Source organism: Lytechinus variegatus, chromosome 8, assembly GCF_018143015.1.
Source record: "Lytechinus variegatus isolate NC3 chromosome 8, Lvar_3.0, whole genome shotgun sequence".
Taxonomy (NCBI): domain Eukaryota; kingdom Metazoa; phylum Echinodermata; class Echinoidea; order Temnopleuroida; family Toxopneustidae; genus Lytechinus; species Lytechinus variegatus.
Window position 1 is genome coordinate 17,899,316 of NC_054747.1, and position 26,429 is coordinate 17,925,744.

At 37.5% G+C, this 26,429-nt stretch overlaps 1 protein-coding gene across 1 annotated transcript; it reads left to right on the forward strand.

Annotated features, from left to right (window-relative positions):
* Positions 1-1,526: 1,526 nt before the first annotated feature.
* Positions 1,527-26,133, forward strand: LOC121420088 (AUGMIN subunit 5-like). Its single transcript, XM_041614621.1, has 17 exons — positions 1,527-1,603; positions 3,273-3,605; positions 4,862-4,957; positions 7,735-7,922; positions 9,663-9,822; positions 10,503-10,599; positions 11,565-11,650; positions 12,134-12,298; positions 13,460-13,541; positions 14,269-14,426; positions 14,559-14,721; positions 15,892-15,972; positions 19,099-19,244; positions 20,270-20,387; positions 22,083-22,224; positions 23,641-23,773; positions 25,858-26,133. Exons 2-17 carry the CDS (start codon positions 3,484-3,486, stop codon positions 25,973-25,975), a joined length of 2,055 nt encoding a protein of 684 aa, XP_041470555.1. The 5' UTR covers positions 1,527-1,603; positions 3,273-3,483; the 3' UTR covers positions 25,976-26,133.
* The last annotated feature ends 296 nt before the right edge of the window (positions 26,134-26,429 follow it).

Consider the following 26,429-nt stretch of genomic DNA (forward strand, 5'->3'; position numbering starts at 1 on the left):
AGCATAACGCTGAAAATGTCATCAAAGTCGGATGTAAAATAAAAAAGTTATCGGACATTTTAAAGTTTTGCTTAATTTCACAAAATAGTTATATGCACATCCTGATTTGTTTGCAAATGAGGGAACTGATGACGTCCACTCACTATTTCTTTTGATTTTTATTATATGAAATATATTACAACTTGCTCCTTATTGTCAAGTGAAACAGACAACGATTAATTCCTCACTGAAACATTGTGGCATTACCATTGCTTAATTTCAGTCAAATTGGTCCCTATTGTCAAAATAATTTGTAAAAATATGAAATATTGTATAATGCAAACAACAACCAAAAAAAAGAAAATAATGAGTTTTGGACATCATCGACTGTCTCGTTTGCATGTCACTGAGTCGTGCACATCATGTTTTGTGCAGGGGCCGCCGCGGGGGGGGGGGCTTAATTCAGCCCCCACTTTCTTCCAAAGAAAAGAACCATAGGATTGTAAATTTTTGCATGGTCAGCCCCCCCCCCCCTCCACTTTTGGCTCATGCAGCCCCCCTACTTTGAAAACCGTTCCTCGGCCCCTGTTTTGAAAATATAAGCGAAATCACAACTTTCTTATTTTACATCCAATTTTGATGAACTTTTCACGGTTATGCTAGTTTGATATTTCTCTATTTATTCAGATCAACATTTTTGGTGGTGGACTTGACCTTTAAAGGAGAATCCAATACAAATAAAAAGTTGGTGGGTTTTTTTAGAAGAAAACGAAAAATCAGACAAGTTGGTAGTAAAAGTGTAAACAATATCGGACAAACAATAAGAAAGTAATTAATTTCTAAAATTTGTAAAAATCGGTAAACATCCATGGAGACTTCAAATTGGCAGCATTTGTGATGTCATATTGATGAAAGGCAATGACTACTAGGCCTATTCAATTTACTCCAATTAACATAGCTCAAAGGTCATTTTGTTCAAAAGTTTAGTTCAACTTCTTTTTTTTTCATGAGGACATAAAACAATAGGTTTCATGGGCTGTATTTATTACTGCCCCAGGGGAGCCAGTACTTGGGAGGAAACCACAAAATAGTCATGGCCTATTGAGAAAGTTGTCCCTGCCCTTTGTTACCCGGTTGCCAATCTGAAAGCATCCATAACTTTCTTATATTTTATCCTATTTCTTCCAAACTTTCTTCATTCTGTTATTCTTAGTTTTCTCTTTTCCAACACAACAATTTATGACCGAGATTTGATTCCCCTTTAAGAATGCTTTCGGCAGCCATCAACTTTGGGCCATTCGGGGATAGGGGGGGGGGGGGGAGGAAGGAAAGGTATGCTATATTAGGAAACTAGTCAAACTAATCGTCTCTAGTTTTTTTTTTTTACTGGGGGGGGGGTCTCATTTTCTTCTGTCCTTCCCGCTTTAACCCTTTTTATAGAAATATTAAAAAAAATATTTTGCCATAATATTTGGGGTTTGCCCCCCCCCCTGCCAACTATGTGAACAAAAATATAATGGAAGACTATAGATTACGAGCGCCATCTACCGGTACGGTACCGTAAGTTTAGAATGCGGGAAATTTGTTTTACCTTTTTGGATTTTATGTTGGCTGCTAAAAAATAGTAAGAAAATCGCATTTCATAAGTTTATACTACTTTGTTCAGGAGATTTTTACATTAAAATAACAGTCTATTTTTTGCTTTGAATTTTATGAAATACATTGAATTAAGAATTTGTAATTTTAATTAGGTCTTTATACAGTTATACGGTAATGTTTTGTTGGTTTAATCTCGGTCATAATTTGTTAATTGTTGTCCCATGTACTGATGTTCATGTACCGAAGTAGGCCGTAGGCAGCTGGCAGCCGTCTGTTTCGAGGAATTTTTAAAACATTTTTTTTAAATTTCTCCTCGTACACAGACGGCTCGCTATCGTGCAGCCACCATTAGGGGACTTGCAATGCAAAATACCCCCGTCGGGGCTCTTCATTTTTTGTCTTTAATTAATGAATAGGCATAGATATCTCTACTATGCCTAATTCAATAAAATTTTTGAAAATTTTATTGCGACCAAAATGCAAATTAATATACCCTCTTGGCATTAATCGCCCCAAAACGGAGAAAAATCTAGTTAAAAGGAACAAAAACAGTGACTTACCTCGGCTGTCGCATAAATTAACTTCCCCGTTTTATCCGATCTTAAGCTGGGCCCCAAGTCTGCGCACCTAACGATTTGAGTTAAGATTTAAAGTGAATTTCTTTTTATTTCACAAAATCTTTCAGTTGATAATGTTCCTTACATCATAATGAGTTAGTGTGTCAAATATCTCATAAAAATTTGAAAGAAATATATGATTTTCCTGGAAAAAACCTCAGCTGTCATTTTCAGATTGAAAAAAAAATGGTACCCCATGTCTGCGCACTCATTCACTTTGCACAAGATTCGGGGATTTCGATGACAAAGGCTACATTTTGAGGCTTTCGCATGAAATTCCCTGAATTCATTATTTTTCCACCATTTTGAGTCGGATTTTTTTATGAATACCTGTCTATGTATTGCATGTGTAAAGTTCGTACTCATTGCGTATTTTTTTTAACTAGAATCGCGCAGATACGCGGGTGCGCAGACTTGGGAGACCGCGCAGACATGGGGGAACTGACCATACATAAACATATGGCCATGAATCATGGCATGATTGAGTCAGTCCCCTGCACTGTCTGCCTGTACAAATCGCGCTAGAACTTTGGTATCTGTATTTGGTGAGTGAAGCAAACGGAGTTCAGCTGAACAACCAAAATAACAAGAGATTCTGTAAAAAGTCATTTTGAGATCGTTACCAATACTGGAATTTATCTTTATACCTAAATAGGGCCTGACACAAAAATATGCCCAATATTCAACTTTTGTGTGCTCTATTGAATGCAAAAATGATTCCCAAATTACTAATGAAAATTGAAATTGCAATTGTATGGAAATGAGTATTTTTTATTACAAAAGTGAAATTTTAATGAATTTTTGAAATGTCTGTTGTATACTGCATAGATCTACATAGTAGATTCCCCGCAGGCAGGGTGATTGCAGTGAACAAGTGCTAGAATGGTGCTGGGCAATGGCAGTGCATGCGCCTGACTGCACTTTTCTCTGTTGTACAAAGTGAACAATGGTTCCCAGTTTCATGATAATGGCCCAATAAATTAATAAAAATCATGGAAAGAGTTCAATATGTATCTCCCCAAAAGGAAAAAAAAAATGTTCATGTACTCACCTCCATTTTTATTTTATGTCACTTAGATCTACATGTACCTTATCTTATTTTTGGGACTCAAACTCGCCTCAATGGAACTGTAGTCAATGAGCTCAGTATCACTGGACCCCCTTCTCAAGCTTATGAAGGTACTGAGTCGGTTCGTATCACAAGGATTCCTCAGTTCCTGTACCCAACATATTGGCCACACTTATGTGATTTCATTAGGGGAAGACATTTTCGTCACGATTGGCCACCATGTCGAATACGAGAGACGAGGTCGCTAAGAAGCTTCATCACTGGGCTACAAAAGAAATGCATTTCATTCCTCAAGGAAAGTATGTCAACGCACCAGTGCCCTCACCGGAAGACTTCAGGGAGTAAGTCCTGATTCTTTTTCTCCCAACTTCTGAATGTTACCATGGCAAAGAAAAAGAGCAGTGGTTTCAAGCCAGGGTACACCATGAACACAATTGTTGAAACATCGAATTTGGGTGGTACTGGTACTTATCAGGACAAACACATGCCATAAAATATACTTTGTGTTCCGTGAAACCACTGCTCTCTCTTTTTCTCCTTCTTTCCATGTTCCCTTCCTCTCCTCAGATCTCCTTCACTTTTCCCTTTCTTCTTGCTTTTCATCCATCATGTAACTAATGTGCTATTCAGAAAGTATGTTTTGATTTTTTCTTGCTCTCCTTTTCATCTTGAGATTTTTTTCTTTCTCTTTCTCCTTCTTGCTCTTCTTATACATCTCGGAAATTAAATAATGGTTGGTCTGTATTCTGCATGTAACTATCATTTATGCAACTGCACCTGCTACTCTTGAGAGAGCAGGTCTCAATCCTTCTTCGCATTTTTCCTTCTCTCATCTTCATATTCCTCTTAAAATTATACTAATCATTCTTCTGCTTGCTCTTTATTTATAATAATAATAATGATAATAATAATAATTGGCATTTATATAGCGCTTTATCTACGACTGTTCAAAGCGCTTCACAATTATTATTACCCGGTCACTGGATTCAAAGCATTCCAAGCAGCCTGTTAGGCGCAAACTTGCTAAACCAACCACAATGACGGTTGTTTCCTACCGGTACCCAATTAGCACCTGGGTGAGAGTGGCAAAGTGTTGATTGACGCCTTGCCAAAGGGCGCTAGGCCATGGTGGGATTCGAACACACGACCCTCTGATTACAAGGCGAGAGTCAGAACCGCTACACCACAGCGCTTCCACTATTTATCCTTATGCTTTAAGTATGGGTCTTGTAGTGGTCTAACAATGTGTGAATTTCTGATAATTTTGGCGATTCCAGGATCTTACTGCGCACACAGAAGTATGAGGGGGGGGTGTAATTCTTATTCTGTGGTCTTCACTTCTTAACATCAAATCTTGTGTTCTTTGATAACATGCAACTTCTGATAAAGCAATGTAGCAATTTTTGATGATATCATTCATAGAAATAGTGTAGTATGCAGGTGAAGCTTGGCAAATGTTGGCAGATTTTCCACTTAAGCATATATGTACCTGCTTTATTGATATGATTTTGACTTTTGCAGAAGTGGTTTTGTTTTCTCATATCACACAAAATTGCAACTTTTCTTTAACCATTTGTGGTGTTTCTCTTTTCTTCAGGGTCTGCCGTGGTAATCTTCTCCCAGTATGGAAGTATGTCCTAGAGCATGTGCATTCTGCTCAGAAAGTTCACAAGATCAAAGGCAATCTGACACTGTATCCTTATCATTCTTAGTAGTAGTAGTAGTAGTAGTAGTAGTAGTAGGGCAGGTCCAAGCTGTTGTACCCTCTGAAGCCAAAATTAATACTAAGACTTATTATCCAAAATGTACTGTTGCACGGCTTTAGGAGGTGACGTCACAATACGATCTAATTCATTGCGCTCAGTAAAATGAAGGTGCAATACGCGTAAAAGCCTGCTGGCTAAATGCGCAGTGCTGCCCAAGGTCATGTGCGCTTGTGGAATTTTGCTTTTCTCTTTCAGTATTTTTGCTCCCTTTTCATAGATTATTACAAGGGTAATCTCTTGTTTTTTCGTATTTTCGCTAAATTCTGAGGTGTTGTATAACACACATAGCGAATATTCTTATTTATGCAATGGTGCGAGAATTCACATTTGGTGAAAGAAAGAGATGCACTATTCAACTCGGCTAATGCCATGTTGAATAGAGCATCTTTCTTTCACCTCATGCAAAAATCTTGCACCATCGTACTCATGCCATTTCGCTATTTGTATATTGTTATTGAATTTAAAATCTTATCTCATTCTATCATTAAACATTTTCAAAGTTAACTTTTTGCTCATAGGATAAATCATCGTAAAATCCTGTCAGAAATTAATGTTGAATTATTCTGTTTTATTTATGTCATGATTAAAAACTATAGGATTGCTTTTTGTTCTTGTTCTTTTACAATTATTTTATAATTAACCAGTTATAGAAAATGCATAATTGCCAACTGTTTGATAGGCAGTCCCTATTTTGGAAAGACAACAAGCAATATTAATGACTGTGTCTTTGTTTTTTGTGGATGTTGGTCTGTCATGTTATTTTGGAAATGTGGTAATGTCCCTATTTTATTATTTTGTTGATGCTTTGTCCCTGTTTATGAACTTGCAATAGAAACAGATGGTCATGTGTCATGAGGTCGCCCCCTTTTGCGTTACATGGTGATTTTTGCTTCCGCGACGCACTTTCAACTTTAAAAACATTTATTTGACAAAGTATACACCCTATGATAGCAAAAGTATACATTTTCTGAAAGGAAATTGCACAAGGAATCCAAATATGCACTCAAAAATAGCATTAGGTGTAAGGCAACAGTTTTACATGGACTTGAATAGGGAGATTCTGATATTTTTTTTAATCTCATGGTTTTTGTCATAAAATTTTGTGTAGTCCCCCTATGACAAAAATAATGCTATATTATGACAGAACACATTCAGACCTTTCTAACCATATATAATTGTGTAGGGTTCATGTTCAATTAGTGATCTGAAAATTGACCCCGACTTTAGCCCCAAACAATCATGCGTTTCAGAAATCGTATTCTATATATCAGGTGTTATAATGCTTGCAATACCAACATTTGTTGGGTTTTCTTTGCCTTGTACATCAAAATTAATAAGTTATTTACATTTTAAAAGGAATTGATGGTACATGTAGGTACATAAACAATTCAAAGGAAAAGTAACACATGAAATGTAAGTTACACAATTTGCTTACCGAGGCTCTTATTACAATGATCTGCCAAGTGATGATGACATGCAAGAGACAATGTCTATAGGTTCAGGAGTAAAGACTGAAACAAGTTTGCAGATGCTGTATGTACAAACATACATATATCTATATGACTACTGCAGCTTCATGAAAGAAGTTTCTAAAGTGCAATTGCACACATATCCACATAGTCTGTGTTTGATAGTTTATAAAGCCATGGCGGGTTTTGATGAGTTCAAGCCAAAATATAGTATGCAGTCCTTTGGTATGATAGCATTTGAGGTAGGTTATGTCAATTTGACCATTTCACACAGACACTTATTGTTTAATGTCAGTGTGTTTATTTAGTGAAATATGTATACATGAATGTGTAATAAGACATCAGTGAAGATGTACAAACTTGGTGCTTTAAAGAAAATAATGCTAAACCTTCTAAAATTTGTAACACATTTTCTGGATGTTTGAAGGTCATTGACCTTTGTCAGTTAATAATTTGGATGATTTGCCTTGATACTAAGCAGTATTTTCATCCCCTCAGAATTGTAGGAAGTGTTATTTTTTGTAATTGATGCAAGTTTAGTGCTAAACAATAACTCTCATTCAAATATGTGTCAATCTGGAAGAAATGTCAAAATTAAGACATTGCAAATTTATCAGATTTTTATGTTTCAACCTTATCACACAGGTCTATGACATGGCCAAACCTACTTTTCAATCATTAGACAGTAAAGTAGAGTATGTTAGCTTTAATTTGATACCAAGTTTGTAGGTTTAGGCCAAGTTTTGACAAAAATATTGATGTTTTCCCCAAAATTGCACCAAAAATTGCGTTTTCCCATTGACTTTGTACAGGCGGCGCCGCTTCCGGGAGCGCCGCTTCCGGCACCACCCCTCATCACCTCTGGTGTCCTGACTTTTGAGAGCTATAACTCAAGTTCTATAAAGTCTACAGCAATGAAACTTTTCAGGCTATTGCCTTATTAATTCAGCTTTAAAATGATACTAAATTTGTTTGAATAGCCTCTATGGTTTTGAAAATAATTGAGAATTACTATAGCACGAAGCCAAAATGTGTAACAGCACCACCCTTTTTGGGGGGGCGAGCTCATGACGCATGACCAGTTGTAAAAATGTCAGTGAGTGAATTATTTCAATGTAATGTCTTGTTTAGTTGCATTGAACACAGAAATAGAATCCAAACAATGCCGTGTCATGATATTAATACCTTCTATTGAGAATTGCTGTTGTACCCCTTGACTGAATGGAACCTCCCAGAAAAAGCCTGCACAGCAAGAGTTCATCCTACAGGGTCAGGTACCAGGGAGATACCAAGTTTTCAGCAGAGAGGGAGGAGCTGGTCAAGAGACGGAGGGACCTGCAGGCCAAGGTCACCGGGGTCAAGACAGATATTCAGCACCTTGATGAGTTCTTACAGAAGCTTGAGAAACAGATTATATCAGCAGGTAGGAAGTTAAATCTGTTGGTTTTAAAGCCTATCTTATTTAACTTTGGTAAAGGGGTAATAATATGACTTATATGCCAGTATCATCAAACATTTAATCTGAAGGCCCAGTCCCACTGCATTCACGGATGTAAAACGTAAAAACATATGTGTTTTAATTACCTACGCTCTATCCATCCACTGTGATTTCATCTGCGCAAAAAAGTTTTGAGCTGTACAAAACTTATAGAACAGATGAACTTTCTGCCGGTACGATGTAAATCCGCAACATGTAGAAGTAACAAGTTCCATGTCTGTTATCATACGTTAAACTTCTGCTGTATCCTCTCTGCATCCTCTGGGCATCCTCGCAACTCAGATCCACTGAAGCTGAACAACAGAAAAGGGAGGAAAGGTAACGTACATGGAACATCTATACATTGTGAGTAGCACGGAAATAGAATTAGAAAGGATGCAAGCGTATGCATCTCGTAGTATTTAAAACCCCCAGTAACCCTATCAGAGCTGTCATCTACTTCCATTCGTTTTCATCTGCAAAGTTTCCGATGAACAACCATACATGTACATACTACCCAAGTCCTTTCTTTTCCGTTATGTTTTCACAAACTTTTTCTGGAGCCGACGAAAACGGATGGAGCCACCCGCAAGAGTTTGCTCGTCCGATGTGTCTTTTATGAACACGTTTTGTATCCATCATTCAGTGGGACCAGGCCTTTAAAAACTTATAGCCACTGCCGGTTGATCTCTTCCAACTGCCAATTCTCTGTGAAAATTTAAATATTCAATTTAAACTTATCTACATGTAGCCCCTTCTATATGTGAAATTTAAGGGCTATTTTATAATCATAAATGTATCAAATTTAGGAATTGCATATCAAGATACATACATACATGTACAACATGTACTAGGATTGTATCCTGAAATTGTCCGTCCCAGTCCATGCATTGGAATAGATTATATCAAAGAGGAAAACCATAAAGATATTTTATTATGATCAGGCGCCGATCCAAATACATTTTCTTGTAAAATCACCAAATCTATCCTGTAAAAAGACATTTTCATTGAATTTCTTCCACAAAGTAGCTGTTTTAGGTTATTTGCAATGGTGTGATCTGGCAATGAATTGGAAAGAATAGTGATAGCCACATGTTGGAGGATTTATGTAAGCTAAAGATGGGCTTTGATGAAAGAAGAAAAATTAAAGAAAATATTGGTGGAGGTGGGTTGAAAATTCTTTAAAAAAATAAGATTTATGAACTTTACAGTTAATAATTTGGGACATTTTTATGCTAGCAGAACATACTAATGATAGCCAAGTTTTATAAATCGCTTTTCCCAGAATGGCTCAAAGCGCATTACAGCATATTCAATCCTGCACAAAAAGTGCACAATTTCCACTCCCTGGGGAGTATTCCTTGCATTCATCGCAGCCTCATTATGGCGCTGGCAAAATCAAACATACAATATCTTTCGCATCCTACTGGGTACCCATTTAGCACCTGGGACGAGAGTGGCAAAGTGTGGATTAACGCCTTGCCAAAGGACGCTAGATTGCGGTGGGATTCAAACACACGACCCTCTGTTTACAAGGCGAGAGTCAGAACACACATGTAAGTTTCATAAATTGCAATATTTTGATGAAACGTTTTTTTTTTCAAAGTGATCATGTGATTTCAATATTCAATTTTATTCATAAATGCTCAAAATGTATTTTGCTATTTTGTTATTCTCGATCAACAGAAGAACAATATCAACAAAGCTGTGATAAAGTGTCAAGCATACATCACAAGAGGGCGCTTTTGAAGCAGTTTTCAACAGACTGTAAGGCCGATGCTGCCCGTTACTTGGAGTATCAGAAACGGCTTGAGGGTAGACTACAGCAATTCAAACCATCGGGAAGGTTTGTGTTGATTTCTTAAAGTGTTCATTATCAGTAGTGTGAAAGGTTGAACTGACCTGGGTTCCGTAACACAAAGGTTAGCGATTAATCGTACACTTGATTTTTACAATTGATCGTACATTGTAGGCAATGCAATCAATCGTAGAAAAATGTTCTGCGATCATTGCTTAGCTTTATGTTACGGGCCCCTGTTGTGTGTTTCATGAAGCTTTTTGTTAGTTACAAGTGACTTTATGAACGACTTTCTTAAGAACTTAACGCAAAAGGCAATCTGATGTGTATCACTTTCCGCAAGAAAGGTCACCGGTCATTCCATTCTTAAAGTCGCTCCTAACTTATGAAACACCCACCTGGGGCCCGTTTCTTAAAAGACTTGCAACTGCTGTAACGTTGCCATTATGGCAAAGTTACAACAGTTGCAATTCCTTTTAATGGGCCCCTGGATTGAAATCTTGATAAATATCAATTTTTCTTTCTGCAGGGATCTTTCCACTAATCTAGAATGCCTTTGTCTATTTTTTTCCCGAGTATGATGTTTACTCTAGCTTCAATGTCTTGATTAATCAGTTTGCTCTTCTCAATTTCCAAAGGGATGTTGGTAAACTCTCCTCCATGAGGAATTATGACAGTGATGGATTTCCGTACTTGAAATTGATTGAATAACCTCTCTTTACATACAGCAACGAGGGCAGCAGATCAGATCAGAGGTATTTCAGTCGCCATGGTACAAAGAGAGGAGAAAGGACAGACTCGCCAACGTTAGAAACTGCATGCACTGTAAGTCTAATACAGATTTACGGGGGAAATTTTTTTGTTTGAAAGGGGAAAATAAGGTAGCCCAGAGGATGTGTCATCTTACAGATGTTCCAAAGTTTGATGTTGTTTGAAGGTTTGCATGGTAACATGTACAATCGCTGATGTGGTTTACGGTACACCATGTGGAGTATTATAGAAACAGTGGATAGAAGAAGAAAAGAAAAAGAAATGGATAGGTGAGAAAGTGGAAATTTGAGAGTAGAGTAATCTTCCTTGAATGTACATGTAGCCCTGAAAAGGACTGTAAACCAGAAGAGATTGATGGGTTGAAATAGCTTGAGTAGTAGGATGGATGAGGAGGTGCTGGGTTGATTCGGCGAGTAGAGATGATGAGCAGAAGTAGTAGAGGTACTTGAGGTACTTCGGACAGGTTGACTGTCCGTCTTCAGGAGTGTAAGTTTGTAGAACTGGGTCCCGATGCATAAAGGTTGCTGTTATAGTAACTTCGCCATCCAGTGGTAACTTTCATGGAATCCTTGATTCTGATTGGCTGTATGGCTCATGTTACCATGGTAGTTACTATTGAATGGCAAATTGCTATTGTAGTTACTCTTATGCACCTTGTATGAAGATGGTAAAAGTTCTTTCATTCTCCATTTCTCTTGTTGACGTAGAAAAATGTGAGGGATGCATGCTGTGAGATCACTTTATTCCTGAAATTATCCTACTACCGTTTTTTTTTTCTGAGGGCTTACTGTGAAGGGTGCTTGCGAATATTGTATGAAGATGGTAAAAGTTCTTCTGTTCTCCATTTCTTTTCATTAAATAGAAGAATGTGAGGGATGCATGCAGTGATATCACTTTATTCCTGAGATTATCTTATTACCATCTTCTTCTTTTTTCTGGGAGGGCTTACTGTGAAGGGTGCTTGCGAATATCATATGAAGATAGTAAAAGTTCTTTCTCCATTTCTATTCATTACATAGAAAAATGTGAGGGATGCATGCGGTGAGATCACTGTTTTCCTGAGGGAGATGTTACAAGGGAAATACTCCAACAATCAGCAGTCATTGTAAGTGAATTATATGTTATAAATCATGTAAATCCTTTGTAAATATTGTGATTTTCGATAGTTTGGATCTATTTCAATGAAAAATGTAATAAAAAAAGTTGTGAGGGAATTAATTGTAGTTCATGTCACCATTAGGTCAGTGGTCATACCAACGTTTTGATCAATTAAAAGCATCTGTATATCAGTATCAATGTTCCATAAAGTTCTGCTGTCTATTGTATGTAAATAACCTTAAAAATAATGTTTAGTTTTGGGTGTTTGTTAATTTGAGCAATTTGTCTGTATATGGTCACGGAAGTCTGCTTAGAAGGCACCAAAGAACTGGTGTTTTCTTAAAAGGAATGGAATCTCCAAAATGATACATAGTATAGTCCATTCTTCCAAAGGTCACAAGCACTAAACACAGATAAGCATGTATTTGACTTCAACTAAATTGTGAGTCTTTTCCAGCTGCCATTTGCTATATTTTAAATGTTCCTTTAGGCAATCAAGTAAAGACAAAATCTGGACAGAGATTGAGAAGGTCATGGCTGAGAATCCCCCACAGGATGTCCTCCAATCCTTAGCAACCATCACCTTGGAAACGACCCATGACCTGAGACAGATGACGACCGGCATTGACATCAAGAAAGATGCTGAAGAACTCAGGTATGTCTTTATTCTCATTGGGTTTTTTCACCGACTTCCTCATCAATGCAGTGTTTATTTTTTTGGGGGGGGGGATGTTGGAAAGAGGTTGGGATGTGCGGCCCCAAAACCTGACACAATTTCCTTAAGAACTGAACTTGCTATGAAAGAACTAGATGGCCCTCTGCAAATACAGGTGTTCGGAAATTGGTATATAACATGAAACAAGGTTCTTTGAGAATTGGGGGGCGTTTCATGAAAGGACTTGTCGGACGTTTTATCCGACAAGTCCCATTTATCCGACAGTTACCATAGGAACAGTGCCTCTCAGCCAATCAAAATCATGGCAAGATGTCAGATCTGACAACTTGTCGGATGAAAATATTGATGAAACGCTCCCCTGATGCCTGAAATGAGGGGTTCAGGATCAGGGAAGATGGGGTTGGTCACCAATGAAAAAGGGTGAAAATTATATGCTTGAGAATTGATGGTGAGGTGTGTAATGGGGGCTGCCATTACACGTGAGATGCCAATCTGTCTAGGTATAGATAAAAAGCTTATTGTTATTGCATGCTGCAAGAAGTATTTGCCAGCAGTGGAAAACTTCAGATGCAAAAGATAAAGTGATAGATCAATTTCTGCAAATTCCATGATTATTAACACGCGAACTTTTGTATTTTTTGAAGCATCTGAACTTCAATATCAATAATTCTAACCACCAAAAAGCAAACATATTGCTTGTTGATGCAAGAAGCACACCATCAATCAATTGCAAATCAATATCAATAATTCTAACAAAAAAAAACATATTAATGCTTGTTGATGCAAGAAGCACACCATCAATCAATTGCAAATCAATATCAATAATTCTAACAAAAAAAAACATATTAATGCTTGTTGATGCAAGAAGCACACCATCAATCAATCGCAAATCAATATCAATAATTCTAACAAAAAAGCAAGCATATTAATGCTTGTTGATGCAAGAAGCACACCACCAATCAATCGCAAATTTGCAATAATAGGCATGACTTTCTGTTGATTTGGGAATCAAAAGTTACTTCCGAATGTTGCGATCCATTGTAAGTTTCTTGCAACACCCCCATTGATGTGGATGCCTTTCTTCATGTATACACTTATGCTCATGCTTTGATGTGATATTATTCTAAATCACCTGTCCAGATTTAGATATGAGTCCGGAGCTCTTTACCAAGACACGTCAACAGGACCAAGTCAGCTACAGAGTGTGCACCAAATGATTGAGGTAAGGAAGTCGGAATAATGATAGTGATGATGAGGAGGAGGATGATCATCCTAATTATCCTCATCATCACCATCATTTTCATCACCACTATCATTATCATCATCTTCATCACCATCTTCTTTCTCATCACCATCATCTTCCTCATCAACGTCATCCTCCTGCTCCGCACTGTGATGATGATGATGAAAAAGATGATGATGATGATGAGATGATGGTGATAATGATGATGATGATGATGGAGATGATGAGGAGGAGATTGGTGATGAGAAGGAGGATGGTGATGATGATGGTGTTAGTGATGATGGCGATGAAGATGATGATGAGGAGAATGATGATGATGATGATGATGATGAGGAGAATGGTGATGATGATGATGATGTTGATGGTTTTAGTGATGATGGTAATGATGGTGATGATGATGATGATGGTGTTGATGATGATGGTGATGATGATAATGATAATGATCAAATATAGATGATGAAGATGATGTTAAAGATGACGTTGATGATAATTGTGATGATGATGAGGAGAAGGATGGTGATGATGATGATGATGATGATTATGATGACGGTGTTGAAGTAAATGATGAGTACGATGGTAATGAGGAGGAGGATGATAATGATTGATTATGATGATTATACAACATTTTATGACCAAGGTCGTATTCCCTTTTAAATGTATTCATTCCCACTTGATGAGATTTTGTTTTGTACTTAATGTCTCTCAGGAGAAGCAAGCCTCCCACATCCACACTTTCATGGAGGCAGAGAAGAGTAGGAATCGAGCTTGGAAGCTGGACAAACAGTTGGTGGATACAACAGCAGCTGTGGATGGAAAACTAGCCGCTATGTTCAGCAATAATCCAGGTGCTTTGGAACTTGCCAGGTAACTTCAGCAGATTTGCGAGCCAAGACCTTAAACCTTAAACTCAATTGCAGTAATGTAGTCATGTCATCACCGTTTTTTGCATCTCAAATTGCTGCAAAGCAAATGAAAATGTGACTTCTTATTCTGTAGAAAATTGTTCAGTACGGAGCTAGAGGCATCGTCTGCGAATGCCGCCCTCCAGTGCCTGAGGAGCCTGAAGAATGACCTTTCGGAGGTCGCCGCTACGGAGGGACAGGTCAAGGAGGCCCTCTATGCCAAGCACCAGAAGATACAGGATTTTAAAGGACTAAGCGTAAGTTGAAGTGTCATTCATAGCCAGAAGGATGAAATAGGGCTCATGTTGTTCTAAATACACTGGCCTGTATTCTTAAGTCGGGTCTAACTCGATGCTAAAATTATTGGAAGCCAAATGTGTCAAAATTTTTATTAAGTTGTATGTTTCTTATGTTTACTGTGCTCTTTCCGGATTCATGGATGGTGAAGACAATCATCTACTTATACTTCCTAGACAATTATGAATGATTTGAGAGCCAAATGAGCTGAAATATGATATCTCTACTGTTAGTGATTTATGTAACAACTGGCTATCCATACTTAAACCACAACTCTAAACCCGATTTTAATTTAAACCCGACTTCAGAATACGGGCCATAGGCTCTAACCCTGAAATGAGGGTTGAGGGTCAATGAGGTTTGGTTACATTGACCCTTTGCATAGAGCGAATCTATGCTACAACACATGAACTCTTGATGAACCCAGCATGACCTGTGTACAGTGTGTACAATACACCTTGAATGCACAGTGTAACGAATAATATAGAGAACCGAAGTGATGATGTCACAAAAATCTTTTTAGCTTTCCAGTGTTTTTTATACCATATTTTGGTAGAGCATGATGAAAAACCCCCTTAACCCAAATTTAGTGGGTATCGGTCCATGGGGCCCCAAGGTATAGTTCCTAACATTTAAAACAAGGCCAATGATACACTGACTTCAATGTGATTAAAGGTAATTATATATTCTTGAGCCTGAGGTCATATCTAAGGCACCCATTAACCGATTCCCACCAAATTCTGGTAGTCAGGGTTTTTCACCACGCTCTTTCAAATTCTGGAATCAAAAACGCTGAAATGTAAAAAGTGAAAATTGATGACATCACACTTCAGTTCTCTATTGATAATGCATAGGAGTTAATACATACAAGAGGCAGTCACCACAGCCAACAAACTTTTTGAATTTGAGAAATCTGGGTGTAGACTAAATGGGTCTCAGAGATGGTTATCAAAATTAGGCTAATAAATCGTTATTTGTCTCTAAATTGTACTTTTTCATCCCATATTGTGATGTGTTTCAGGGGTTTTGAGGACAAATACTGGCACTCGAACACATATTTCATCTTAGTGTTGAGGATTTTTTTTTTAAATCAGCTGCTCACAATGTTCATTGATCCCTTTAATTTGCAGGATCAGAAGCAGAACCTCATTCAAGTTCTTGTCAGACAGAACATGGATGGGAGAAAGAAACTAGAAGATAAACAAAAAGAGGTATGTTGAATCTGCATTCGATATTTACTTTGAACATGTTGTGTACACTTGGGCATCGTCTTTCAAAGAGTAACGATGCAATCAACCACAACTATGGAAGGCCAGTAACGTCAACATCTAAAATGCATGTTTGTTCAATATATTTTCCAGATGTAATGTATAATGATACATTCATTGTCTTCTTGAAAATTCATCGTGCTCCTCTTTGTTAACAAAGGACATTGTGCAAATTTCCTGGAGAAAAAAGCTATGACATTGTTTGATTTCCATAATAACCGACCTCTCTTATCTGGACACGTTGGGACCAGCACCAATCCGGATCTGGGAGATGCAATATTAAAGGACAAGTCCACCCCAACAAAAACTTGATTTGAATAAAAACAGAAAAATTCAACAAGCATAACACTGAAAATTTCATCAAAATCGGATGTAAAATAAGAAAGTTATGACATTTTAAAGTTTCGCTTATTTTCAACAGAATAGTTATATGAACGAGCCAGTTACATCCAAATGAGAGAGTTGATGACATCACTCACTCACTATTTCTTTTGTATTTCATTATATGAAATATGAAATATTGTTATTTTTCTCGTCATTGTCATGTGAAATGAAGTTTCATTCCTCCCTGAACACGTGGAATTCCATTATTTTAACATTTTGTGCTTCAGGCAAGGAGGTCCTAATCGTCAAATTCGTAAAAATTGAAATATTGTATAATTCAAACAATAAAAAAACAAAAAAAATAGTGAGTGACATCATCGACTTTCTCATTTGGTTTTAACTGGCTCGTTCATATAACTATTTTGTTGAAAATAAGCGACACTTTGAAATGTCATAACTTTCTTATTTTACATGAAATTTTCAGCAATGTGCTTGTCTGATTTTTCTCTATTGATTCAATCAACATTTTTCTGAGGTGGACTTGACCTTCAACAAAGGACATTGTGCAAATTTCCTGGAGAAAAAAATTATAACATTGTTGGATTTCCATAATAACCGACCGCTCTTATCTGGACACGTTGGGACCAGCGCCAATCCGGATCTGGGAGACACAATATTAAAGGACAAGTCCACCCTAACAAAAACTTGATTTGAATAAAAACAGAAAAATTCAAAAAGCATAACACTAAAAATTACATCAAAATCGGATGTAAAATAAGAAAGTTATGACATTTTAAAGTTTCGCTTATTTTCAACAGAATAGTTATATGAACGAGCCAGTTACATCCAAATGAGAGAGTTGATGACATCACTCACTCACTATTTCTTTTGTATTTCATTATATGAAATATGAAATATTGTTATTTTTCTCGTCATTGTCATGTGAAATGAAGTTTCATTCCTCCCTGAACACGTGGAATTCCATTATTTCAACATTTTGTGCTTCAGGCAAGGAGGTCCTAATCGTCAAATTCGTAAAAATTGAAATATTGTATAATTCAAACAATAAAAAAACAAAAAAAATAGTGAGTGACATCATCGACTTTCTCATTTGGTTTTAACTGGCTCGTTCATATAACTATTTTGTTGAAAATAAGCGACACTTTGAAATGTCATAACTTTCTTATTTTACATGAAATTTTCAGCAATGTGCTTGTCTGATTTTTCTCTATTGATTCAATCAACATTTTTCTGAGGTGGACTTGACCTTTAACAAAGGACATTGTGCAAATTACCTGGAGAAAAAAATTATGACATTGTTGGATTTCCATAATAACCGACCTCTCTTATCTGGACACGTTGGGACCAGCACCAATCCGGATCTGGGAGACGCAATATTAATACACACACCTGCCTTCCCAATGGTAGCTACACTTAATCTATTGTAGTGGGCGTACACAGCCAGTATTTCACTAATGTCAGGACAAATCATTGGTGATTTTTAGTTGACTGGTTGCCAAAACGTGGAGCGTTGTGGCCCAGTGGATTAGTCTTCGGACTTTGAAACAGAGGGTGTGGGTTCGAATCCCAGCCATGGCGTAATTTCCTTCAGCAAGAAACTGATCCACAATGTGCTGCACTCAACCCAGGTGAGGTAAATGGGTACCGGTAGGAAGTAATTCCTTGAAAAGCTGTGTGCGCTATGAACGCCTAGCTTAGCCGGGTAATATAGGAGCGCCTTGAGCACCCAACAGGGTGGATATGTGCGCAATATAAATACCCCATATTATTATTATAATTAAAACTCTTAGATAATTTACCTGCTGAAATGATTGAGGAATGCATCAAGCATAAATCGAAAGAAAGAGGATGACTCAATGAAAGTAAGTTTTAAATTTGGTCATCAAAGCGGGCATCGCAAAATCAGCCCATGTTAACTACTGTAGACTCAAAGATAGATGATGCTGCCTGTAATGCAAGAGGAGGCTATAGCGGGATGTGTTGTTTTTCCCCCGAAAAAAAAAAACTCTTACATTGTCTAACACCTTCATGGCAAAGTCAAGTTGGTTTATCAGGGCTCGAATTAATCCAAGGCCATCCAAGGCCATGGCCTTGGATGCCCTCAGAAATGGCCTTGATGCCCTTTCAAATATTTGTGGACTTAAGACCAAAATAACTGCCCTTTTTTTCTGTGGCCTTGGTGCCCTGCGGTAATCCAGTGCATGTGCCCCATTGAAAAGTGCATTTAGTATTGATGCCCGTTTTTTGGTGGCCTTGGATGTCCCATAAAGTGAAAACTGCCTGCCCTTTCCCTTAAGTGCCCTTTTAAAAAATGGCCTTGCCCCTTTAAATTCTTAATTCGAGCCCTGGTTTATTATCAATTTTTGTCAAATAACCATTTGGTTCAACTATCCCTTTGTCTAATATTTACTTTGTTGAAGCCACCTTCCAAACACTTATTTCAGTAACCATGAACAAAAATTACCGTCATGGTACCGTAACACAAAGGTTAGCGATTAATCGTACACTTCATTTTTACGATCGATTGTACAGTTTAGTCAATGGAATCAATTGTAGAAAGATGTTTTACGTTCATTGCTAAGCTTTGTGTTAGGGGCCCCAGATTGTGAATTTATATACATGTACATGGATGTTCCTCCTTTTCCTTCACTTTTTTTTCCTTCTCCTCCCCCTCCTCATCTTCTACTTTTCACCTTCTTTTTCCCTTTCTATAAATCCATGTAGCTCGGTAGGTACATCGAGCAGAAGCTCAGTGCTCATAAAGCTGGTTCTGCTACCATGACAACCAAGCTAAAGAATCGCATCACCCGGGAGGTCGACCTCTTTGCATCACTCCCTCTTCATCTTCTCCAGATAACTGCTCTAGAAAGGTAAGTTCTTTATAGATCAAGATCTGTTATAATAGGTAGGGGGTTGGTGAATGGGGTATATAGGTAATGCTGATTGAATCGCATCACCCGGGAGGTCGACCTCTTTGCATCACTCCCTCTTCATCTTCTCCAGATAACTGCTCTAGAAAGGTAAGTTCTTGATAGATCAAGATCTGTTATAATAGGTAGGGGGTTGGTGAATGGGGTATATAGGTAATGCTGATTGAATCGCATCACCAGGGAGGTCGACCTCTTTGCATCACTCCCTCTTCATCTTCTCCAGATTACTGCTCTAGAAAGGTCGGTTAATTTAGACAGGTCATGATCTGTTGTAATAGGTAGGGGGTTGGTAATCTTCAGATTACTGCTCTAGGGCGATTCCATACGTGTCTTGCGGGACATTTTGACATCAATTTCTAGTTTCCTAGCCGAATGCTTGAGCAATAAAATATTTTGTTTTTTCAATGATAAAGCTATAGTGGCTAGTCGTGTGAAAAACTAAAAAAACCAACCCAGAAAAATTGATGGGTGGGTAAATTATAGGTGAAAATGTTGTGTGTCGTACGGAACGCAGAAATGTCCTGTACGACACGCAACATTTTAAGCTCTAATTCACCTACCAACATGGACAACATATTTTTATTCACTCTTGTTGTTGGTTGTCAGTTTTTTTGCATGTCTTCGCAGTTTAACTTTAATATTACCAAAAGCAAATTGAAGTTCTTCGTTCGTTTGGACAGCAGGCTGGAAAATGTTGTGAAAATTGCTGATTTTTCTAGCATGGAATCGCCCTCTAGTAAGGTCAAGATCTGAGGGGGAGGGGGGGTGATATCATTTTGTACTTGAAATGAAGAAGGTCTGTCAACATTTATGTTCTCATCTTGCCCAAGTATTCAATTGAGATCCAGTTTTCATCTTTTTCAAAAAAAAGGATGCAGCTATCAAAGTTGATTATGATGAATTTAGGTGTATCCATTATTTATGAGCTGCCATGGTGTATTCTTTTTCCTTTGCTCCTATGATAGTGGAGAGGATGTTCCTGTGTGTCAGCTGTCAATCAATCGCCTGTCTAACCAATCACCATCAGCGGGAGGCGGAGTCTTGCAGGAGATCTTGGCGGCCTTGAACTACCCCATGTACAAGGTTAGTATTGGAGCACACCAGCACCTTTTTAAAGGACAAGTCCACCCCAACAAAAACTTGATTTGAATAAAAAGAGAAAAATTCAACAAGCATAACACTGAAAATTTCATCAAAATCGGATGTAAAATAAGAAAGTTATAGCATTTTAAAGTTTCGCTTATTTTCAACAAAATAGTTATATGAACGAGCCAGTTACATCCAAATGAGAGAGTTGATGACATCACTCACTCACTATTTCTTTTGTATTTTATTATATGAAATATGAAATATTTTTATTTTCTCGTCATTGTCATGTGAAATGAAGTTTCATTCCTCCCTGAACACGTGGCATTCCATTATTTTAACATTTTGTGCTTCAGGTAAGGAGGTCCTAATCGTCAAATTCGTAAAAATTGAAATATTGTATAATTCAAACAATTAAAAACAAAAGAAATAGTGAGTGAGTGACATCATCGACTCTCTCATTTGGATGTAACTGGCTTGTTCGTATAACTATTTTGTTGAAAATAAGCAAAACTTTGAAATGTCATAACTTTCTTATTTTACATCCGATTTTGATGAAATTTTCAGCATTGTGCTTGTCTGATTTTTCTCTATTGATTCAAATCAAAATTTTTCTGAGGTGGACTTGACCTTTGAATTCATTGCCACACTTATACCTTGGTCATATTTGTTCTATGGCGGCCATACGGCAAGTCGAAAACAGCCGTTTTAACATTTTTACATATAGGTGGTTTGAATCAAAATGAATAAAACGGCTGTTTTTGACTCGCCGTACGGCCGCCGTAGAGCAAATGTGACCAAGGTATTGATGCTCAAAAAGTAGTGATGATGAGGAAGAGGAGGATGGTGATGATGATGATGATAATGATGATAATGATGAGGAGGAGGAGGACAATGATGATGATAATGATGGTGATGGTGATGGTGAAGGGGAGGAGGGGGATAATTATGATTACAATGATGATGTTGATGACAATGATGATGAGGATTATGGGTAATGAAATCAGAAACTGTAAAATAAATGTGAACAAGTCTGCTGTAATGATGATGGTCTTGGCGGTGATGGTGATCAGATACTGATGATGAAGATGGTGTTGAAGATGGCGATGATAAGGGTGATAATGATGATGAGGAGGAGCATGATGTGGAGGATGATGATGGTGATGATGATTATGAAAATAGATGAATGGTGGTAAATCTATGGCCAAAACCATGTATTAGAGGGCTAATACATGTATCTTTCGTTTCTAATACTAAGCCGATTAAACTTAACATTGCAAAACAGAGGCATATTGAAGGATTGCACTATAAAAAGTGGACCCCTGTTGAAAAAATATTTTGATTATATCCTTGATATACAGATAACTTTTTTTTTACCCACTTTTCATGTACTGTGATGTATGTTTTGTATTGTTTGTTTGTAGCCTGTGCCATTGTAAATGTGATTGATGTTATGATTATTGTTGTACATACTGATTGTTTGATCAATAAAAAGTTTCGAGAGAAAAGAAAAATCTATGGCCAGACCATTTATTTCAAAATTTGTCTACACTGTCATACAAAATTTGATATTTCATCATAAAATGTGTGAAAGGTACAATCTCAAATCTGCCATTTATAGATTAAATTTACAATGAAAAGTGTCTACATTTGAAGAATCAGCTCCCAATGATTGCCATCTTTGTCATTCAGGCCCCAGAATGTCTCTTCCCCTATCTGTCGGAACTGAAAATAGAGATGGCGGACATCGAGGGGATCCTTGAATCGCAGAAGGTCCTTGGTTACTATGGCAACAGCGAGGAAACCGGTCAAGACATCATCAAGCACATTCAAGGTCAGATTGATTGACATTGAAATTAATATTTTTCAAAAAATAATGATAATAATAACAATAGGCATTTATGTGGTTTATTTTCGATGGGCCTAATGCCAGTTCATCTAATTACCAACTCGGCTACTGTAATTGGTCTACCATCAGTTCATCCACTATCCACATGGTTTGATATCTATCTATTCCACTCGCCAATTCGTCTAATAACCATTTGGTCCAATAGCCATTTAGTCCATATACCATTTGGTCTAATTGAACTTTGTCTTAATTGGCCAAAATGAATGAAAATTGAATGGATATTGTAGACCAACTGGTTATGAGACGAAATGGTCATAGATGAACTAGTAATTGGCCGAAGTGATGATTGGACCAAATGGTTGTTAGAGGAAATGTTGATGGACGAAATGGCATTAGACTAAATGACGGTAGACCATTTGGTGAGTGGACGAGTTGGCAGGACACGAATTGGCAATTTACCATTCATGTAGCACCCTCTATTTAGAAATAATCTATTCCGAGGCGCACTAGCTTTAGCCTGAGCTAGCCGTTTCCAGCACTGCACATTCAAGTAATTAATCCTGCTGGGTAATAAACTAAAATCAAATTTTGATAATAATGATAACCAGTTATATAGCGCCCTCTATCTAGAACTAATCTATTCTGAGGTGCACTACTATTATTAGAACCCCAGCATTTGCTCGAGCTAGCCGCTTCCAGCGCTCAGTGCATTCAAGGAATTAATCCTGCCGGGTAATTATAAATTTATAACAAATTTTCATAATAATAAACATTTATATAGCGCCCTCTATCAAGAACTAATCAAGAACTACTGTTATTACCCTGCTTTAGCTCGAGCAAATGTTTCCAGCCGGGAACCCATTCGCCTCTCCTTCATTGAGTGCAGCATGATGGGAACCAAATTGAAAAAGAAAAATATGATTATTTCCGTGTTACTACAGAGTAAAGAAAAATAGAATTCTAAAATCACAAATAATCAAACACAACATAAGTTAATTATCTGTCAATGCCTTCTTAAAGATAAATTTCAGTTGTGGTAACGATTTCAAAATGAGTTCGTACAGAATCCAATGAAATGACCACCAAAGTGTCTGTTTGTGCCAAAGGATTCTGGAAGAAATTGTGTAATTGTGAGAAATTAGCAAATAAGCACGGGTTTCAGGTCAAGCGTCTGGCCGACATACAAAGCAATAATAATACACTGTCCCACATGCGCTTATCTGTGTTGGTGATCTTCAGTGTGAACATTTTTCAGCGTAGATTTCAAGATTTCACAAAGTTGAGCCTACGTAACTGTACCAGATCTAGATCCTCGATGATAAAGAGACGATTAAGGCTGGTTTTACAGACTTTCTCGTGAAATCGGTGTTCACTGCAACTACTTTCATTTCTCTTTAACAGGTTTATGTAAGGATGTGGAGTCTCATGCTAAGGAACAGACCAGAAGACTTCTGCCTGTCCTGCAGAAAAGACTAGCTGAGGCTACCAGTGCCATGAGCCATTGTATGAAGTCAAGAGAACATGTCACTGCTTGGTAAGTATATTTTGAAGATGAGTATTAATGAGGAGATGGAGGAAGAGGAGGAGAAAGATACTTATGGGGTTTGATGATGAGGAGAATGGTAATGATGATGGTGGTGATGGTGTTAGTGGTGATGTTGGTGGTGGTGGTGATGATGATGGTGAGGATGATGATGGTGATGATGGTGATGATGATGATGGTAATGATGATGATGATCATGATGATGATGATGATGGTGGTGATGATGATGATGGTGATGATGGTGATTATGATGATGATGGTAGTGGTGATAGTGGTGGTGATTTTGCGATAACGGTGGTGATGATGGTGATGGTTGTTAATGATAGTGGTGATGATGATGATCCGAATATCTGAAAAATACATATTTTATTGTTTTTATAAAGAAATTCTCTGCAAATTCAATTTGCTGTTATCATTGGCCCGGCAGCCACAGTGTAGCACTAGATCAATGTTACTCTATCACTTTAATCGTGTGAAATCGTTGAAAGCCAAACAGGGTGGCAGCATCTTTTAATGTCTTTTGGTCTGGCGTGGCCGGGGCTTGAACACCCGACCACCCGATTGTGATAGAGACGTTCTACCAAGTGAGCCAACAAACCATTAATATGATGATGATGGTGGTGGTGGTGGTGATGGTGATGATGATGATGATGATTGTGGTTATTAATAATGATTCCATTAAGTTTCAGAAAGATGAAAAATTTATTTGCAAAGGAAAATAGTGTAAAATGCACAATGGCCTTGATAATGTCCATGTTGATACATGCACCTAATTGTCAGCTTCTTGTACACACTGCAGAGAGGGATCTAGAAACTTCCGGTTTCTAATTTAATAACTGATTTTACAGTTTATTTGCAATTCCTACTGCTCAAACCTGGATAGATCTACTGACAGAATTCAACCCTTTTAGATATATGCTAATACACACCAAACCTCTCCTGTGCACATATTACTCTGGAGAGTTGAGTGAATATTATACATCATAATCCAATAATACACTGTTGAACCAACACAAGCAAATCTGCAAATAGTCATGTAGACGCATCTCCTGGCATGTACAAACAGAGACAAAATCAATTAGGTAATCCATATGGGAGCATTTCAGGGAACAAAAAGTTGGTTGTTTTCACTGCCAGCTGTTAAAAGCTACTGAAATCCTTGCATCTGATTGGCTCAGAGCAAGTTTGTCAGTGAAAATCACAGACAAGATGATTCATGGAATAATTCTTCTGTTCATATCACAGGTAAGAAGTAGTAAGAAGAACAGCAAATGGCTATACAGCCTTTTAATAAATCAATATCTATGCATGGATTGTATTCTCATGTGCATTTAGCATTTTCCAACCTTTTAGTAATTTCATTTTTTTTTTAAATAAAGTTTCCCAATCATAATCCAAACAGTACACAAACTTTAATAGATGGCTTACATAATTGTTGAAAGTTGGATTTTTTTCTTAATCGTAATTGAACAATATTATGTGTGTGTTGGTGACCAGTATGTTGACTCAGTTGGTAGAGGTCAGGAGTTCAAGCCCCGGCTGGTCAGATAAAAGATGGGAGTTGCTGCTTCCCTGTTTGGCGTTCAAACAACTTCAAGGAATACAGCCACACCGATCTAGTGCTGCACAGTGGCTGCAAGGCCCACGACTGATTGGGCAAAAAAGAATCTTTGGAGTATTTCATTTTTTCATGGATTTTCTTTTGAAATCAGTTATTTTCACTGAATTATTTTTTGATTGATGAGAATTTCTTTACTTTGAAGTTTGTGTAAAGTTTGGATAAATCTAAAGCTTATTCTCTTTCAAACTTTGAAATCATTTTTCAGATAAAATGAAAGATTATTTCACAAGTTGGAGAATCTTTCATTGTTCAATCAATTAAGTCTTTTGATTTTCCAATTCTCATTCAGCCAATGGTATTTTGTATGTCTCAGGATTTTTTTTTAGACATAAACTGAACGACGGTGGCGCATGGATTATGAAACGCACAAATTGAGATGTGCTTCTTTATTCAAATTGATGTTCTAGAATCACTTTATATATTATCATCAAACTGTGTTCTTCTGTTACTGCAGGTGGGACCAGCCGGCCCAACATTTGACCCCTTGGGTCAGGGTAGAAGGTCAAACGATGCAACAGTGGCTTGACAAATGGATGATGATTGCTACTCAGATCAAGCAACTTGACAAATGAACAACAGAGGGCCATTATAGCGATAATAGCCCTGAGGTCATTTTGTTAGTTACATACGACTTTACTGAACATTTGACCCCATGGATCAAGGTCGAAGGTCAAATAATAATGGCTCGACAAATAAATGATTGCTACTCAGATTTAGCATCTTGACAAATGAAGACCAGAGGGCCATTTTAACATTACGTCAAACCCTTGTTGGAGAGGCGACTGCACTAGCTCAGGGCTTTGCTGTTGTCATATATCCCGAGAACAAAATCCTCGTTGGAGGAACCAAGATATTTCATTTCGAAGCGCTATCAACCCTGAATCGCCCGATAATCCCTCTTCTGTAACATTTCTCCTCCGCAGGCAAGCCATAGGGGTAAGACCATTAATAACAGCTCTGATATTACGTAAGAGCAGCTCTGCCTGTAGTAGGCCTTTCAGAATTGAATTATTGTATTTGATATTT

What these genes read in the sequence shown, in the direction of transcription:
- LOC121420088 (XM_041614621.1), top strand. Translation starts at nt 3,484, where the DNA reads ATGTCGAATACGAGAGACGAGGTCGCTAAGAAGCTTCATCACTGGGCT. An exon ending in GTGTGCACCAAATGATTGAG is followed by an intron (nt 13,542 to 14,268) that starts GTAAGGAAGTCG and finishes AATGTCTCTCAG; the next exon opens with GAGAAGCAAGCCTCCCACAT. An exon ending in TGAACTACCCCATGTACAAG is followed by an intron (nt 20,388 to 22,082) that starts GTTAGTATTGGA and finishes TTTGTCATTCAG; the next exon opens with GCCCCAGAATGTCTCTTCCC.